Below are 18,501 nucleotides of genomic sequence, written 5' to 3'. Positions count from 1 at the left end.
GTTGGAGTGGCAAATCTTTAGTTGCTGTTTTTCTGCTCATCTCTATTTCAAATTTGCTCCATTGTTCTCTGTAGTCCTTTATTATTCAATAATACACTCGTTCGTCTGTTTCTTCAACATAATAATTGCCTACTGTATGCAGAACGCTAAGATAATTTCACATCACATTAGGCACAGTCCATGCTCTCATGAAACTTACGTTGGGGGAGGAAGAGGAAAGACATTAAATTCATATCTACTTGTCTTGAAGACTAGATTTCAGCAACAGTCACTGTCATGCAAATTTCTCTACCCAGAACCCCCAAAAGATGTTGCTTTTTCAAGCAGTAAAAAGAATTTATCAAGCACCTACCTGAACGTGATCTCCAGTCTTCCATCTCCAACAGCCTATTGGACACGTCGAACTGGATGTCCTGCAGACATTTTCAATTCAATGTTCTAAGACAACTCATTATTTTTCCAAAAAAATCCTCCCGTCCTCCTTCCTAACTTCCCTGTTACTGTCGAGCACACCACCACCCTCCAAGTCATCCAGGCTCCCGACGTAGGTGTCATCCTCAACTCCACACACTCTCACCCCCCATATCCAATCAGCTGCCAAGTCCTATCGTTTCTACCTTTATTTCTCTCCTTTTCCATCAACTGTCTCTTCTGACACTGCAACTACCCTGGTGTAGGCCGTCATCCCCTCACACCTGTCTATTACAATAGCCTGCTGCTTGGTGTCCCTGCTTCAAGAGCCTTGCCTATTCCAATCCATCCTCCACTCAGCTGTCAAACTAATCTTCCTAAAAACACGGATCTAACCATGTCACCCCCTCAACTCAGTAAACTCCAGTGGTTCCCTGTTACCTTCAACATCAGTCACGAAATCCTCTGTTTTGCTTTTAAAGCCCTTCATCACCTGTTCGCTTCTCACATCTTCAGTCTTCTCACATCTTACATTTCCCTCTTCTCATTCTGTGATCCAGAGACACTGGCCTTCTTGCTGTTCCTTGCCTACGACACTCCCTCTCCCAACTGCATTTTCACTGACTGTCTCCCATGCCGAGTATTCTCTCCCTCCACCCATCTGCATCCTGGCTTCCCAGGCTACCCTCAAGTTTCACCTACAGTCTCATCTGATAGTAATCTTCCCCTTTCTCCTTAACCTTGGTGGCTTCCCTCTGAGATTATCCCCTATTTATCCTGTATGTATGTATGTATGTATATATACACACTCATATACATATATATGTATATTATTTGTATGTAGTTATCTGCTTGTTATCTCCCTCATTAGACTGTGAATTCTTTAAAGAGACTGTTGTTGGCCTTTTACTGTATCCCTATAACTTGGTATGATGCTTGACACATAGTATGGGCTTAATAAATGCTAGTTGACTGGCTCACTAGATCAGTGCATTATCTTTTTATTTACACTATGTCTTGTTTAAAGGATCAGGTGTAAAGCTGGTGAAAGTTTAGGCAACCTATATGCTCCTTTCTCTATTCTCCTTATACCAGTCTGTGTAATATTAACAATATCCTGTATGTTCCCTATACTTTATGCTGCCCAGCTAACCCTCCTAGGAGGAAAGCATCTGATAAATTACAGACCAATAGGTATGAATGACAGTGTTATCTCTCCCACATTAAAAGAGAGGCAAATGAATGTCTCAGTAACAGTGGAATTTCTGGCATTTCGGTATTTGAGTGGAAGGAAAAATTTTAGATGGGAGAATTTTCCTGATGCCCTTGAAATCACACCAGTAAACAACTTCCCATCCTGCCTGCCCTGCCATGTCATATATGTATTAGGTCTCAAGGCAGGGAATTAGGAGATCTTGCTTTGAGTATGTCACTTACTACTGTGTGACGACTTTCGTCAAGTCCATTCACTTCTGAGGGCTTCAGTTTCGGTGACATTAAATGACCATTGAGTGCTATGTATAAATCATTGTGCTAGGGGCAGATGGATGGTGCAGTGGATAGAATGCAGGCCTTGGAGTCAGCTGTGTGACTTACTAGTTGTGTGACCCTGGGCAAGTCACTTAACCCCATTGCCTAGAGAAAAAACAAACAAAAAACCCCCAAATCATTGTGCTAGGTGCTGTAGGAGATATAAAATTTAGAAAAGACAATTAAGTCCTAGTGGCACCCACAGTCTAATAGGACACTAAGATCCATACTCAGGAAATTGAAATACACAAGAACACTTGATAAATTAAGTTTGCCAAGTGAAGTGAGGGAATAAGCAGAAAGCAGATTATTACTGATGTGGAGAGCATGGGAGACTTCAGGGAGGGGATGACAGTTTGGTTGGGTTCTAAAGAACAAGCGAGAATTCAACAGGCAAAAGAGGAGAGAGGGCATTCCTTGCCTAGGTATTGGCCCAGACAAAGGCATGGAAAAGGGATATCATGGGGTATATTAGGTAAGGATAAATGGGAGATAGAGTAGTGCAGTTTAGCCAAAGTAACAGAATTAGACCAGATGACTTCTAAAAATCTCTCTAACTCTAAAATTCTAAGCATGGCAGGAGTTTCATCAGACTATTTTGTTGTATTCCCCATGGCAATGAATACTATATCCAGCACAAGGTGTATTCTCAGACTTACTTGTTAATTGATTGATTGCATAAGAGACTATACAGAGTTAATCTAGACTATGCCCCTTACTATCAGCTAAACCTACAGTTCTGAGTCAGAAAGACACAGTAAAGAGTGTCGGTTGCTTCCATCTTTGGGGTTTTTTAGGGGGAGGGACTGGTAGGGGTTTTTTTAATCAATTCTCAGTTGCTCATCCTTCCATATTCTGTTTTTAAAAGGGGAGGGGAGAAACCTTTCTTATTTACCTACAGAATTGTAAGGAATATAGGACTTTGGATTGTAAGTGTGGGCTGACATAGGGAGAAACAAGGATACAGTGGAATGAGGAGTGCCTTTGGGAAAGAAATAGTTTACCTCAGCCCTATAAAAATGGGTGGCAAATGTGACTGCTTCATCTCCCTCACTGAACAGACTGACAGAATTTCAGTTGGAAAAAACCACAGTGAGCTTACCTGACTTATCCAACAAGTAGATATCTGGCTTTTTCTTGAAGATCTCCAGCAAGGGCATTCCACAACTTCTGAGGCAGACTCTTCCGCTTTTGTATAATCCCAATTGTTATAAAGTTTTTCTTTGTAGTGTACCTAAATAAACCTTTGTACAACCTTTCACCCAGGACCTCACCTGCAATAGTTCTTCCTTTGTTGCTAAAGAAAAGATGTCAATCTCTCTTCCATATGACAGCCCTTTAAATATTTAAATATAGCAATCAGTTTCCCACTTAATCTTCTCTTCTCCAAGCTAAACATTTCCAGTTCCTTCAATCTTCATGTAGTATGCGCTCAAGATCTTCACCGTCCTGGTTGCCCACTCTGGACTGTCTCCTGAATATCAATATCCTCTCAAAAATATGGCATCTCCAACTGAACACAAATACTCTAGGTGTTGTTTGATGATGGCAGAGCAAAAAGGGATTGATACATCCTTATTCCTAAAAGTCATGCCTTTCTTAATATAGCCTAAAATCATATTAGTTTTCTTGGCCACAATATCATATTTTTAATCCATAGTGCACTTGAAGTCCACTAAAACTTCCAGACCTCTTTCAGAAGTCCAGCCCTGCCTCCACCATCTTGCATTTCTGAAGTTGAATTTTTTTAACCCAAATGTAAAACATTTTGACATGGATGTGTCCCTATTAAATTTCATCTCATATGATTTGACCCAACGTTCTTACCCATTAAGATCCCCAATGGGTTATCTATCTCTCTTGTGTCATCTGCAAATTTGATAAATATGTATCTCTGCCCCCAAAATACAGGTCATGGATAAGAATGTTAGAAAGCACAGGGCCAAGCACAGATCCTTTTTTGGTTGGTTTGTTTGTTTTTTAATTAATCGTTCTTTTACCAATACATTATAGAAAATTGCTAGGGATCAAAGTCAGGCTCAATAGCCTAGAATCTGCAGACTCTATTCTCTTCCCCTGTTTGAAAATCAGGACATTTGCCCTTCTCCAGTGCTGCAGTTTTTTGTTTTGTTTTTCCTGTTCTCTGTGATCTTTCAAAGCTCACTAAGAGTGGCTCATCAATCACACATCTGCCAATCCTCTCAGTGCCAGAGGATCTGGGCCAGTGTCTTAGAGCATTAAGGGCAGGTAGGAATTCCATCTGTGTAGGGAATTCCCAGTGTGGAAATTCCCTCCACAGATGCAGTTCCACAACTCATCAGTAAGTCAGTCTTAGAGAGTTGTCTGAGTGAGCTGACACATTGAGTGACTCCTGTGGTCACATTGCTAGTGTGGGTCAAGAATTGATTTTAGGGGCAGCTAGGTGGTACAGTGGATAGAGCACCGGCCCTGGATTCAGGAGAACCTGAGTTCAAATTTGACCTCAGACACATAACACTTACTAGCTGTGTGACTCTGGGCAAGGCACTTAACCCCATTGCCTAGCCAAATATTTAAAAAAATTGATTTCAGATCTTTGCGACTCCAAGTGTGGCCCTATACCTCCACTGCTTCTCACTATTTTCCTCCCTCTTTGGTTACCTTGAGCATCATCTTCCTATTGGATGTATTTGTTCTACCCTTTCCAGCTCAAAGATACTTGTCCTCGGCAGATAAAACAGAAGCAATATAAGAATTGAGCTCTGCCTTCTTTCTATTCCTAGTTATCATAGTCTACTCCTTTGCAACTGTTCTGTCTTATTTTTATCCTTCTCTTCTCCCCAGTATAGCTAAAATATTAATACTTTTTTGTTGTTGTTATTCTTAGCTTTCCTTTCCAAATAAAGACTTGGTCTTTAACTGGATTCATTTTTGTCTAGAAGCAGAAGGAGCAATGGACCAGTTTTCCTTTAGGCTACTAGTTTCCCTCCATGAGAATCTATCCTTCTGCCTTAAGTCAAATTCCTTTCTTCTTTTTTTTTTTGCCTTTTTCAGCATACTGGCTCTCCAACCAATTCTTCTTTTATTCTCCTCTCCCTTTCCCTGCCTCCCCCAAGTCACTATCTGAGAACAACTTCTTCCTTATCTTTTCAGGGATATTTTCATCTCTACCTCTTCTACCATCATATATATTGGGCCCTTCCCAATCTGGTGCCATCTTAATTTTCCATACCTATATCTCATTGGCTACCCTCTATAAGCTCTCTACTCCAGCCAAATTAGACAGTCTTCCATTTCCTGAACACATCCTATGTTTTCCCACCTTAGTGCCTTTTCTTGGTTCCTCACACCTGCAATGTGTTTTCTCCTCCCTCACCTATTGAATTCCTTGGCTTCTATAATCCAGGTCTTTAAAAGTCCCATTCAAGTACCACCTCCTCTATGAAGCTTTCTAATCAGGTACAGTCTTCCATACTAGAATTTTGGAAACTCCAATGCACTTATCATATAATATTTTGTATTATAATTTTCTGTGTTTGTGCCTTATCCCTTCACTTAGCCAGATCCATGAGAGCAAGACTATCTCTTATCTAAACTTTGTATCTTACCCAGTGGCTAGAAAAGTTGTAATACACAGTATATGCTTAATTAAACAAACATGGTGCTGAATCGATGAAGTTGGAAATAATGGTTTATTGCTCCTATGACTCTTCCCATTGTTTCCAATTCCTTTCTTAAAATCAAGGGAGTATTCTATTGAAAAATAAGGGCTGAACTTTTTGTGGTAGCAAAGACCTAGAAACAAATTAGATGCCCATTGATTGGGATAACAGCTAAGCAAATTGGGATATTGAATGTAATGGAATATCACTAGGCTGTAAGGAATGACAAATATGATGAATATAGAGATATGTGGAAAGACTTATGTGAACTAAGATGCTAAATGTAGTAAGCAGAGCCAAGAAAACAATATACATAATTACACAATGTAAATGAAAAGAACAACCACCAAACAATTGTAAGTGAACATTGCAAAATTATAAAGAGCAAGCTTAGCTCCAAAGAAGAGATATGACAAGACACCTCCATTGATACTCTTGCAGAGGTTGGGATCCACTAAGTATGGAACATGGCATAAATTGTCAGGTTTTTTTTTTCAAATATATTGATTCATTTTGCTGATTTTTTTCTCTTCTTACTTTTTCTTTTAAAAAATCATATTATTATATGAGATGACTCTCTGGAAGGGGGGAATTAAGGGAAATTTTAGATGGTATAAAAAAATTTCTATAAAAATTATTTTTTTAAGAAGGTGACAGATCCTACTGTAAAAATCATCTACTAAGCCCTAACTATATGTAAGATGCTGAGAGAAACTGAGACTCAGAAAAGTAAAGTGACTTGTCTAAAATAAACAGCTAGAATGTGCCAAAATCAGGTCTTGAATTTGATTCCTTTAACCCTAGTTCTTTCTTCACCCTGCTAACTATAATCTTGCTGATGTTTTCTATTATTACGTATTCATCAAAACAGATATGAAAGTCCTGATGCTTATTTAGGGTTTTTCTTTCTTTCAAAGCCTAATTTCAGTCTTAGCACCACATCCCACAAGCCTTCCCCAATCAGTCCACCTTCAATGACTGCAATTTCTGAATACATGTTGATCTTATTGCTTATACGTGGTAGAGGCAAACATACCACTCATCTATCATTTTAGCCTCTGTTGTGTTGTGATGAGGTATGTCAAATGTTTACCCATATAACAAATGCTTAGAAGATATCTTAATGCCTAGTAAAGGTTTACTAAATGCTCAATAATACTTCATGCATAATGCACTATGGGAAATACAAAGGCATAATCCCCGCCTTCAAGGAGTCTCTGACACAGTATGGGAAACAGGACACGTACATAAATAACTGCAATACAAAGTGTTATAGGCTGTGAAAGTTGCTATAAAAATTCAGTTGAGGAAGTAATCAGTTCTAGTTTAGTTGATCAAAGAAAGCTTCCTGGAAGATGCGACATCTAAGCTGAGCACTGAAACATTAAGTAGAATCTGGGGAAATAAGGTCTGGAAGAGGGAAAAGCATTCTAGATGGATAGAGTGGAATGAGCAAAGCCAAAGATATGTAAAAAGGCAAAAGATATTGGAAGAAAGCAAATCATTTGGTCTGAGCATTGGGTCTTTGTTGGGGACTGGTACAGAAGAAGGCTAGAAAGGTAGATTGGAACTAGATTGTGGAGAACCTTGAATACCAGACTAAACTGGAATTCTGAAACTTTCTCAATCAATTCACATCAGCACTTCCTCTTTAATATTCTTGGACAGGTTCTTAGGAAATTGAGAGGTTAAGGAGTCATATAGCCAGTAGGTATCAGAAACAAAATTCTGACTCAGGTCTTCCTAACTCTGAGGCTAGCTCTTTATCCATTAGGGCATACTATGCCTCTTAAGTTCCAGATTTATTCAAAAGGCAAAGAGAAATCACTGAAAATTTTTGAGCATGAAAGTGACAGAATCAGAGTTAATACTTTGGAAAGATTACTCTAGTGTTGGAGTGAAAGATGAACTAGAAGTGTGAAGAGATTAGAGGCAAAAAGACTTTTGGAAGCTATTACAGTATCACAAGCTTGAGGTGATAAGAGTCTGCAGTAGGAAGGTAGCAGCAGTGGGAATTAAAAGAAAGAGCAAGATGTAAAATACAACTTGAAAGAAAATGGAAACACCTGGCAACTAACTGGATGGGAATAGACAGCATGAAGGAAAGGGAGGAATGATAAAGAAGACAAAACAATTAGGTTACAAACATGGGTGCCTGGGAAAACGGTAGGACCATTAACAGAAACAGGCAAGTCAGAAGAAATTACTTGTTTCCTTTTGGGAAAGGAATTTGGAGGGATGTTTTTAACACCTTGAGTCTGGTGTGTTTAATGGGACAAGTAGAAGGAAATGTCCAACATACATTTAAAAAATCAGAGCTAGAGTTCAGGAAAGAGGGTAGATTAATTGGAGTTATCTGCATATAAATGATAACGAAATGAGATTGCCAAGGGAGAGAGGAAAGTGCTAAGGACAGGACATTAGGGAACAACTACATTTGAGGGGCAAGGAGAAAGAAGAACCAGAAAAGACAGAGAAAATAGTTGGAATGATAAAAGATCAGAGTTCAGAGCCACAGAAGCCAAGTGTGGAGAGGTTTAATGATAGGTGGTCAAAGGATCATTTATAGCTAGAGATCCTTTAGTCCAACCTCTTAATTTTACAGAAGTCAGTGCTACAGAGGCCAAGGAGATCAAGTGTTCTTCAGAAAACGCCACTGACAAAGAATTAGAAATTGAGGGGATGCCCATCAGTTGAGGAATGGCTGAACAAATTGTGGTATTTGATTACAATGGAATACTATTATACTATGAGAGATGACGAGCAGGATGCTTTCAGAAAAACCTGGATTTACACAAGCTGATGTAAAGTGAAATGTACTGTGTACAAAGTAACAGCAATATTGTAAGATGATCAGCTGTGAATGACTTAGCTATTCTTAGCAATACAACAATCCAAGAGAACTCTTAAGGACTTTTAATGAAAAAATGCCCTCTATCCCCAGAGAAAGAACTGATGATGTCTGAATACAGATTGAAGTATAATTTTTTGGAACTCGAAGTTTTAAAAATGAATGTTCAAAATTGTTTTTACATGTAACTGAGGAAAAATAAAAATTAAAAAAATTTTAAAAGGCCACTGAATTTGGCCGTTGGTGAGTTTCAGCAGATTTGTGGGGATAGAAGTCAAATTGAAGAGGGTTAAGGAAGGTAGGGTAGGAAATGAAGGAAGCAAGTATAGACTGTTCTTGGGAGAAGTGTGGGGCAAAAAGAATAATTGTAATTATACAGTAACTCTATGATGATCCTTTGCTCTGTGGTCCCTAAATTCTATTATTTTTTCTCTAGTGTTTCCAACCCTTATTGTTTCCATTAATAGTGAATGTTAGCAGAGGAACAATAGGACATTTTTAAAAATGGATTAAAATATTTTGTTTTAGTACAATAGACATCCAACAGAATGGAGGGATGTGTTCTTTCACTTTGACTGTGTGATACTAACATTGATATATTTGGCCAGATTTTTCTTTCATCTCAATGTTAACTTTTTGCATTGTTGTAACCACTGTGCACATACATTGTTCCTTTGGCTCTGCTTTCTTCCCTAGACATCACTTTGTACTAGTCTTCTCGTTTCTCTGAATTTGTATTTTTCAATCCGATGGCATCATAACATTCAATCACATTCATACACCATCATTTTATTTAGTCAATCCCCAAATGTCAGGTACACATTTCATTTCTGGTTTTTTGTTATCACAAATCATGCTGCTTTAAACACAAGGGGCTTATGACCTCCTGGGGTTATTGTCCTGGTAGTTGACTCTCTGGAGTCAACACAGATGAACATTTAAGTAATTTATTTTTGCATATTATCAATTGTTTTCCAGAACAATTAAACCAATTCAAAGTACCCTTCAGCAGTGAATTACCATAGGAATAAGGTTCATGTTCTTAGTAAATATTCCACATCTGGTCAATGGTGTGATTTAGACAAACCACTGCAATGATAGGGGCCTTTAGTGATGTCTCAGAGACTAGTTGTAAGGAAGCTATTTCATCTTGCTTCCTAAGTTTTTTGGAAATCTGAACGTGACTTCCCTAAATCTCAGCTTGCCAGACTGTCCTAGTCTGAAGCAAAAGGATTTAGATATGAATTTCTGTCCATCTAAGTAAAGATAACTTGATCAGGCCTTCCTTTATAACTGGTTTACAAACGAGTGTCTTCAAATATCCAACTATCCCACTCACCCAAGAGTACAAATGCTACTTTTCTACCAGTCATTAACTCTTCCCTCCTCCAAAACGGTATTCAGAATTTACTTTCACCATAAAGACTTTCCTAAATCTATAAAAATCAGATCATTACAGTAGTGCCTCATTCTCTCAGGATTTATGTATAAAATCTGACTATTCACTTTTGCACTTTCCATATTTCTAAATGTCCTTGGATTTTTTTTTTGAGGTGTCTTTTCTGTCTTCCAGTGCTAGAATATAAACTCCACGAAGGCAGAAATTCTCTTTTATTATAATTTCACTACATCCATGTGTAATGAGTGCTCGACTGATAAATGTTGACTGTCATAGTACCTAGCTGAAACATCTATTTTTGAGAGTTTCCATTTCCAGACTCTGGTTTTGAACTTTCCAGGTAATTTAGTGACATTTTACCTCTACTTCCCAGCGCATTATATCTATGATCTTGATTAAAAACCTTCCAGCTGCATTTCCTTTCCACAGCTATTACAAGGAGCCAGTCAATACTTGACCTTATCTAGGTAGTAATTTGGGTTAGAGGTATTCTTCTGAATAAGAGTGCTCTGTACTGCTCCTATTCTGTTTTTTTGGCTCCCCAAAAAATAGGCCTATTTCCCCTAAGACACCTGTTCTTTGCCATTCTGGCCCAGTTCTTGAGGTTAGTCTTATTCCATACCTATTGCTCTGGCTTTACAGGCACAATCAGCAGTATACCCCATTTATATCACATAGGTTAAAGTTAGAGAAAGGCCAGCAGCTTCTCCTTTTCCAGTGATTGGGTAGCACTAATTGACAGAATTTTTTTTTAAGAAACGGTTGTACTAACCATCATAGAATGGCTTCCCTCACAATCCTTGGAGGTGGGTAGGGAGTTCCATACTCATTTCAATCGTTTAGCTTCCTAAAAGCAAACAATCTACTTTTACTCCTAGTTATACAATCTTCAGAATAAAGTACTTTAAGATTTCATATAGAAATGCTAATTCTTCCTCCCTCCTATCTCTCTCCAAACCAGTCAGGACATTTTCCTTACTAACATAGGACAAGTAGCCTTTTCAAAAGCTTTCAACTTTTTTTTTTAATTGTTCTAAACTTGTGATTTTATTGGTTTAAGGAGCTCTCCCGGAGGAAATTCAGTCTACCAATGTAGGTGGTAAGCAACTATTCTGCAATTTTTAGTCTTCTGAGAGCAGCCTGGGACACTGAAAGATTAACGGACCTAGACAACCACATACCAAGTATGTGTCAAAGCTGGGACTTGAACCCAAGTAGTATCAACTCAAAAGCCAGCTAGCTCTTTATTCATTATGCTGTGCTACCTCTTTTCCATCTCAGCCCAAAAGGAATTACTAATAGCCCAGTAAACCATATCATCATTTTATTTATGGAACAACTGGACAAAAGACAAGACTGGTTTTCTTAAGAGGCCACAAGATGTACAAATCTGTTTCTAGAGAGGAATTGGAGGAGGCTAGGTTATTGCAAGCACTGGACAGAAACTAGGAGAATGCCTAATCCACCAGAGTTATTACTCTATGAGTGGTGTCTCCTCATTTCCCCTTTTGTGAAGGAGAGTGAAAAGGCAATATTTGTACAGGAGAAACAAGACAGGAACAATGTGTACTCTTGAGGCAGAGGGATCTAGGTCCTTGGTTTCTGCAAAACTCAGTGATAAGACTTATTAAACTCCTGAAGAGCCCAGCGCTTATTCTCAGTTGCCTGCTTCAAATGGGTATACTCCTTCACCAGCTTGTCAAACTCCTCACCGAGCACCTCATAAGTGCTCAAGATCTGGCGTGATTTCTCCATGTCTTGCTCCTGTAGGCGAATGGCCCCTTCCAGACTATCCCTAAGATAAGAAAAGAAAGGAAAAATGGAAGTGATGTGGCAACTGAGAAAAGAGATATCAAATGGAAAAGGGAGATGAGTCTAGAACATGATGGCATGCCAAATTCTTATCACTCACCTAATGAGGCGATGAACCTCTACCTTCTCAGCTGTGTAAGTGTCTGACAAAATCTGTAGCTCCTCCATTCTGATGAAAAGAAAGTTACCAAGATCAAAATCAATGACAGCAGAAAATCTAGGGACAGGACAGACAACCCAAATAGCTCAACTGCCTAGTACCAGTGTATGAACTGAGCAGATATGGCATATACAGCTTTACTTTGCAACTCTGGTAAAGTACCTATTTTGGAAAAGACTCAGAAGTAAACACTTAAATAGGGTGAATTCTCTGGGAAGTACAAAGGCTAATAATGGTATGCAACAATTGTTGAATGCTTACCACGTTACTAGGCACAGCAGAGGGCAAGGGGAAAAAGAAAAAAGCTTATGTGGAATTAGAATCCTTTAGGACGCCCCCCCACCCCTTGTCCATCTAAGGTTTACCTTAGCTTCAGAATCATGGCACTACACTTGATCTCCAAGTACTGGGCATTAATCTGATCCAGCTCCGATTGTGTTTTTAGTCGGTGTTCCTGAAGAAGCCTCTGTAGCAGTGAAAGACAGCGGAGGAGCACCTGAGGCACCAACAAGATAAAATAAATGATTGCTTAAGTCAGTGAAAAATGAAATGCAAAATGAAATCAGAAATATTCTCCTGAAGCTTCACCTTAAGGCCATAGTCATGCTGGGGTTAGAAATAAGGAAGAGACTCTCAAGCTATTGTTACAGGAGACAGACAGACAGACAGACACACACACACCTGAGAATAGGTGGAGCTCTGCTTTTCCAGTAGCACTGTCTGTTCCTTCTGCTGTTTCTTAGCATTCTGGTTCTCCTGCTTCTCACTTGTCAGCACATCTGCCAGCTGCCATACCTTTGCTGCTTTCAATGTTTCACTATCAGAATCTTCGGGGAGAAGAAAAGAACAAAGTCAGAGAAAGAAGACTCTGAGAGTGCAATCCCTAGTCTTCATGTCCCTCCAAGGCCATTTTTGGTGCCAGGGTTTCAAGGACCGCATGATGGGGCCTCTTCTCCTTTCCTAGAGATAATTCCACAAGCTCTTCCTTCCAGGTTATTTCCCACTCAGATAAAGATTTCCTTCATCTTTAACCCAAGATCCCATGTTTATGGCCTCCATTAGCAACAAAATGCTCCTGAAAACAAAGGTAAAGGGGGACTCTTGATCTCGACCTTCTCTTTCCAATAACACCCATTCTGCAGAAGGAGAACGAATGCTTCCTGCTCTGCACCTAACTGGACAAAGGGAAAACAGGAAGAATTTCATATTCTTTATTCCAGTAAATAAAGTGGAGAAACAGGTACAACAAGCACCTATTATTTCCAAAATTTTCTAACTTTTGCCCCTGATTTCAGAAGAGGAACATGCCAACTTTTTCCAAAGGATGGTGATGGGACACCAGAGGGGCCCCATGATGAATAGGAAGCCCAGAGCAAGAGCTCACCTGAATTGGGATCATGGTAGCAAAGCAAAGTGAAACACTTTTTCTTCAGTTGTTCCTCAATTTTTGGCTGGAGACACTCCCTCAATCTCATAAAATCCTACCAATTCAGAAACAAAGAGACATGAATATAATATCAAAACTATTGAGATTGACACAGAATAAGATATAGAGAGAGTCTTATTCAGCTCTCAACTTCAGCCTCACCACCACCTGACCTCTGAAGGGGGCATCAGTTCTAGCAAGTCTGACTTTTCCAGGCCCAGCAAAGATGGCATCTCTTTCTTTTGGCTCGGATCTAAAAGTCGAGTCAGTTCAGTCACCAGTAACCTCTGCTCAAGGGATTCATGAAACTAAAAAGAAATAGAAGTTTTCCTCATTCATCCTCATAAACCAGTTCTCTATACCTTTTCCTAGCCTAGGAACACGTTACCCAATTCAGACAATCCCCATGGTTCCTCTTAAACCTTTCTTTTCAAGTTTTTGAGACCTCCCACCTTCCCCTCAAAATTCCATATTCCATTTCTCTTCCCTGATTAACCTAGCTACTGACCTTTCTCCCTCACCTCATCAGATAAAACCTGACTTGGCTTGATCATACATTCCTGGCAAGTAACTCTTTAGGGCTAACCTTACCTCATTCTCAGTTCAGACAATACCTTCTTATCCTCTGGAGTCAGATTTGTATCCTGTGTCTTCACATAGTAGTCCACAAGCATTTCCTGTATAAGTCTCTGCAGAATCTCTGACCTGAGCCATGCTGTCTTTTGCAGCCGGACCTTCTTCCATGCCTGAAAGAAGAGACGATGCTAGGATGGAGTACTAAGATGGCTACTGTGGCATTTCTTCCTTTCTTTTGTGAAGAAATCCCTTTTCCACCCCTTCTCCCTCAGCCCTTACCTCAGCTTGCTCTTCTGCAAGGGTGGTGCTTAAACCACTCTCATCCATGTATTGAGAGAGACTTAGCAGGAGCTTGCTAAAATGAGGGTTCTGCAAGAGGTCTTCTTCAGTCAGGTTACAAGGTGGCAGCTGTTTGCTGCATACTTAATGGTACATCCATCCCAGGGAAGATAAGTAAAATAGGCATCATTGGTTAAGTTAAGACTTTGCCTTCTGCAGCCTGCATCATGCTAATTTGATTCACCAGAGAGACATTTCAGAAATCCTTATCTTTTTTTTGTTGTTAAAGGGGGTGGGGAACAAGTTTTAAAATTCTACTGGAATAATATTAACTAATACTTGAGGTAATACACCTAGGATGTACCAAGATACTAAAAGTGATTTATGTTAAAAGAGATTAAAAGAAAGCTATAAAAGAAGATACTTAATAAAGGATTACAAGATGAATCATCAAAGGAAGAAAGTTAAAAGACCTTACAAAATGGAAATGAAATTGAGAATTACACAAAGTATTGAAAATAAGGTAATATTCAAAAGTATCACATGACCCAAAATTCCTCTTCACACAGGATTAAATGGTGTTCTTGGAGTATTTTAAAAGACAATTTTTATTGTATTTACAACTAAAGATGAAAGATAAATTGTTGTCTTACTTTTAATTAAAATAACAAAAAAAGTTTAGTCACTAAATACCCACTCTCATGAACACATTTAAGTAATTCATGTTGATGCTGTAGAACTGTAGTCCTTCTATACTATGTCTGTATCATGCAATTATATGCAACAGAAGATACTGAGATTCTAATTCCCTGGGTATTCAATACATAAGATACCCATACACATAAGAAACACATATCTGCACTATGCTGGAATCTCTTGTTTTACTCCTATTTAGCTAATACCTCCACTAAGTTTCCCTACATGGAATAAACTCGTGGCAAAGGGAGTTGCTCAGGACAAGCTCTACTCCTAATTCTTAGGTAGCTGCCTAAAGAGAGCTGCAACCAATCCTCCTGGGAGTATCCTTTAATCCTCATGAATTCTAGTTTCCCCCAAATTACTATAGGCACTAAGATACTTTTGTTATGGATGCCATAGTGATAGATAATGACAGTTCTTATGAGCATGGAAATCGAGAAGCTAGAAAAGTGCACCCTGAATAATCATAACCCTTTGCAAATGGTTATCTTTACCTTGCTGGAGTAATTCCATACCCTCTCCAGGTAAGCAGAAATCTCCTGATGCCATCTCTTCCGTGGGACTTCCACCTGTTAAAGCAACAGAAAACAAAGGGGTGAAATGAGGGGCACCTCAGTACCTTCATCCCATAAGCTTGTGCTGAAGGCCAAGAATGGCCCTTAAAGGAAGGGAATGTTTCATGCATCCTGGGAACCAAGCTCTTAGATAATCGTCTGTATATGCTGACTAGCAAGCAACAAAACACTTTCCACACTGAGTCCTTTAATCTTTCCACTTACTTCTCACTGCCTGGGGGGGAAAAATCCTCCTTGAAGGATGTTTTCCACATTATCATTAAGGTCTGAATAAGTAGGGGTTTTCCCCCCATTGGGTCCAAGTTAAAACTGAATTGCCCCTTCCTGGTTATGAGTGAAATGGGAAAAGAAAAAAAAAAGAACCATCAAAATCTGCTTCTTTTTCCAGTCAAATAACTCGGCTAAATTTCAAATTCCAAAATAATCTTTTTCTGCTTCTCTAGCCATTCCTTTCATCCTGAGATCTGTAGGTACTTTCTGATCATTAACTCCAGAGTTGTCCTCTGGAGTGACAAAAAATAACAACGGGTTTTCATATAACAACATTAGTAAAGCGTACCTGGAGGAAAGAGCAAGACAACAAGACTAGTCAGTGGGGTCAGTGCACCCACAGTAACAAAAAGGTATAGTTAATGCTGCTCAGACATGAGCTGTCAGCACTTTGACAGAACCTCAAGTGCAAGCTAACAATTACATCAACACCAGACACAGTTAAGTTGGGTACAGCCTGGACTCGGAAGACTTGGGATTTTTTTCTTGCCAGTTATTTTTCATTCCTTTGATCTCTCCCCCTCCTTTTGTTAAAAAATTAAATGCATTTAGGGCCTCACCAACACCAGTGACAACTGAACTTTCCAAAGGTTATTATGATTTAGTACTACTTGATGTTCACAAAGAGTTTGGTTCATTTGGTATTTATTAGTTATACAAAAATTGTTATTCATTTGTTTTGTAATATAGCCTAGAAGATCTAGATGAAGAGTAGAGATGCTAGGATTTAATTTGCAGCTTGACTGTTCACTCTGTATATAAACTGAAGAGAAACACTAATCTGCTTCATAATTTTTCTACCTAGGATAATTATTCTTTAAGTTAAATATTCATGAAGCCCTTTAGATAAAAGCCACAATATTAATAACTGATTTGCAAACGGTAATTTTTCTTGTTAATGTAATGGTTAATACTACACTATTCCAAGGACTGAGATTTTGAAAACTCCTTTAAAAATGTTTTTTTTCTTTCAGTGACTAACTTTATATTTATGGGTATATCCAAACTTTGTTAGACTGACCCAGACACAAACAGTCCACCGTCAAGTCCAGGCTCCAGCCCTTTACGGATTGACCTGGGAAGCCCACAAGAACCCAGGGGGACCTGTATGCTCAGAAAAGGCTTCCACTCAGTCAGCCCTTCAGTGGAAGGATTTTAATACCGGATGACATAAAGCCAACTATCTGTACGGGCTAGGTCAACATCGACCTCTGAAATTTAAGCACTAACCCAAACGCTCCTTCTTACCCCAGTCCAGTAGACTTGACTCAAGCTCTTGGTGCCTGGGGTGGGGAGGGTACTTTTCTTTAACAGATTTAGCTCTGCAAATACCATGGGGAGCGGTTAATGGTGCCTTAGATCGCAGCTAAAGACCGTGCACCTGCAGAACACAGACCAGTTACACGCTGTTACAGGGACCGGGGGCGTTCGTTTAAACGTTCTGACTCGGGCGTCTTTCAAATTCTTAGCGCTGCTTTTGCACGCTGCACTGAACGTCAAAGGGATTTTACAGCTATTTCACAAGAGATGACCCTTACAAGGCTCCGGGATGAATCAAAATGCGCAGTGAGCACCCAGTCTCCACCTCGCTTCTGCTCAGACGGAAAGACTAGTGACGCGCCTGGATTCACACCAGCGGAGACAGCGGGTGACGGATCCAGCCCGGGGCACGCGCGGAGCTTGGCCGGGTGGCGGCGCAGTGCGCGTGCAACTCCCGCGGAGCCGGGCGGTAGGGGCGGGGCGCGGGGGAGCCGCTGTGCGCGCGCAGCTCGCAAGCAGGCTGGAGCCACAGGCTCGCGGAAGCTCTGCTCAGGGGCGAGCGGAGCGCAGGGCGCGACCGACCCAACGCCAGAGCGTATGGCGCGCGCGAGGCGGAGGGAAAACGGTTACGTTCTGCGCCTGCACCCCTAGGATTCCCCCACCCCCATCCAGCGCTCCCTCGGGGAATCCAGCCTCCCGCTTGGAGGCAGGAGCATGACTGGATTGACCTCTGGCTAGAGGCCTGTGATTGTCTCGCGGACTACTCCTCCCTCCCTCAAATGCTTCCAAACACACCTCAGAAGCAAAATCCTGTGGCCGCGCCGCTGAGGCGATGAATGGGGTCGGTTCTGGGAGGCGCTGGCTTCCCGAAGGCCCTCCCAATCCCTCCCGGGTCCCCCTATGTCAGACCGGAACTGTCCTCCTGGACCCCCTGTAGGGGTGGTAAAGTGGAACAAGGGAAAGCCTCCCTGTCCTCCACGCCCCTGCAGAGCCCCAAGAAGGCCTGCGGAGCGCTAGAGAAATCGCGGGAAATCCCGCAGCAGTCTCCCCGCAGGCTCCGCCCCCTGGGCCCTTGCCACGCCCTCTTCCGGGCGCTCTATAAAAGGGGGGCTGACGGCCGCGGCCTTGGGAGAGAGCTGCAGGGAAGCTTTAGTGATTGTTTTGTGTGACTCTGGTCTTGGCTGGTGAGTAGGCTTTAAGGCTAAACGATTCTTCTTCCAGAGCAGAAAATCGAGTTCCCTGACCAGGGGGAACGAGCTTTGATTTTAGAGTCAGACCAAGTCTGATATTTGCAAAACCAGTGTAAGATCTTGGGAAAATCATTTTGAGTCTCAGTTTCCTCACCTGAAAAATCAATAAAACGCATTAAGCACCTACTATGTGCCAGGCACCGAACTAAACGCTGAGGCTACCAAAAAAGGCTTATAATCTAAATGAGGATGTTGGATTCCTAATGAGAGCCTTTGCACCTCTAAAATCTATGGTTCTATTCCAATTCCTTCAAGGAAGGGGCAACTGATTAAGTGGCCTGCTCACTTAACAAAGGTAGTAAATAGCAGGGCTTGTGGTAAACCTAAGTTTAGACAGAAAAATATAGGTTGTCTCTCCACTT

The 18,501-nt window shown here is 40.6% G+C and overlaps 1 protein-coding gene across 3 annotated transcripts; it reads right to left on the bottom strand.

Moving 5' to 3' along the window:
• Nucleotides 1–11,139: 11,139 nt before the first annotated feature.
• Nucleotides 11,140–17,944, bottom strand: HAUS4 (HAUS augmin like complex subunit 4). Of its 3 annotated transcripts, XM_021009576.2 has the most exons (11): nt 17,685–17,944; nt 16,878–17,010; nt 15,279–15,353; nt 14,086–14,228; nt 13,845–13,976; nt 13,404–13,538; nt 13,189–13,285; nt 12,486–12,631; nt 12,170–12,300; nt 11,745–11,813; nt 11,140–11,627 (listed from the first exon to the last, which is right to left on the bottom strand). In XM_021009576.2, exons 3-11 carry the CDS (start codon nt 15,331–15,333, stop codon nt 11,444–11,446), a joined length of 1,092 nt encoding a protein of 363 aa, XP_020865235.1. In that variant the 5' UTR covers nt 15,334–15,353; nt 16,878–17,010; nt 17,685–17,944; the 3' UTR covers nt 11,140–11,443. The 3 variants fall into 3 exon arrangements, with proteins under 3 accessions (XP_020865235.1, XP_020865173.1, XP_020865309.1); XM_021009514.2 differs by lacking the exon at nt 16,878–17,010 and having other exon boundaries at nt 17,685–17,943; XM_021009650.2 differs by lacking the exons at nt 16,878–17,010; nt 17,685–17,944 and adding an exon at nt 17,168–17,282.
• Nucleotides 17,945–18,501: the final 557 nt, after the last annotated feature.

The sequence above is a fragment of the Phascolarctos cinereus genome, unplaced genomic scaffold (assembly GCF_003287225.1).
Source record: "Phascolarctos cinereus isolate Bilbo 61053 unplaced genomic scaffold, phaCin_HiC Scaffold_3;HRSCAF=262, whole genome shotgun sequence".
Classification (NCBI taxonomy): domain Eukaryota; kingdom Metazoa; phylum Chordata; class Mammalia; order Diprotodontia; family Phascolarctidae; genus Phascolarctos; species Phascolarctos cinereus.
The sequence above is the reverse complement of the archived record's forward strand: the minus strand, read 5'-3'. Positions and strand labels throughout refer to the sequence as shown.

Coding starts and splice junctions, on each gene's coding strand:
- HAUS4 (XM_021009576.2), bottom strand. CDS start 15,333: ATGGCATCAGGAGATTTCTGCTTACCTGGAGAGGGTATGGAATTACTC. Junction 13,539..13,844: donor TGACTCCAGAGGATAAGAAG/GTATTGTCTGAA, acceptor ATTTCTTTTTAG/TTTCATGAATCCCTTGAGCA. Junction 11,628..11,744: donor GAGGTTCATCGCCTCATTAG/GTGAGTGATAAG, acceptor TTCTTATCTTAG/GGATAGTCTGGAAGGGGCCA.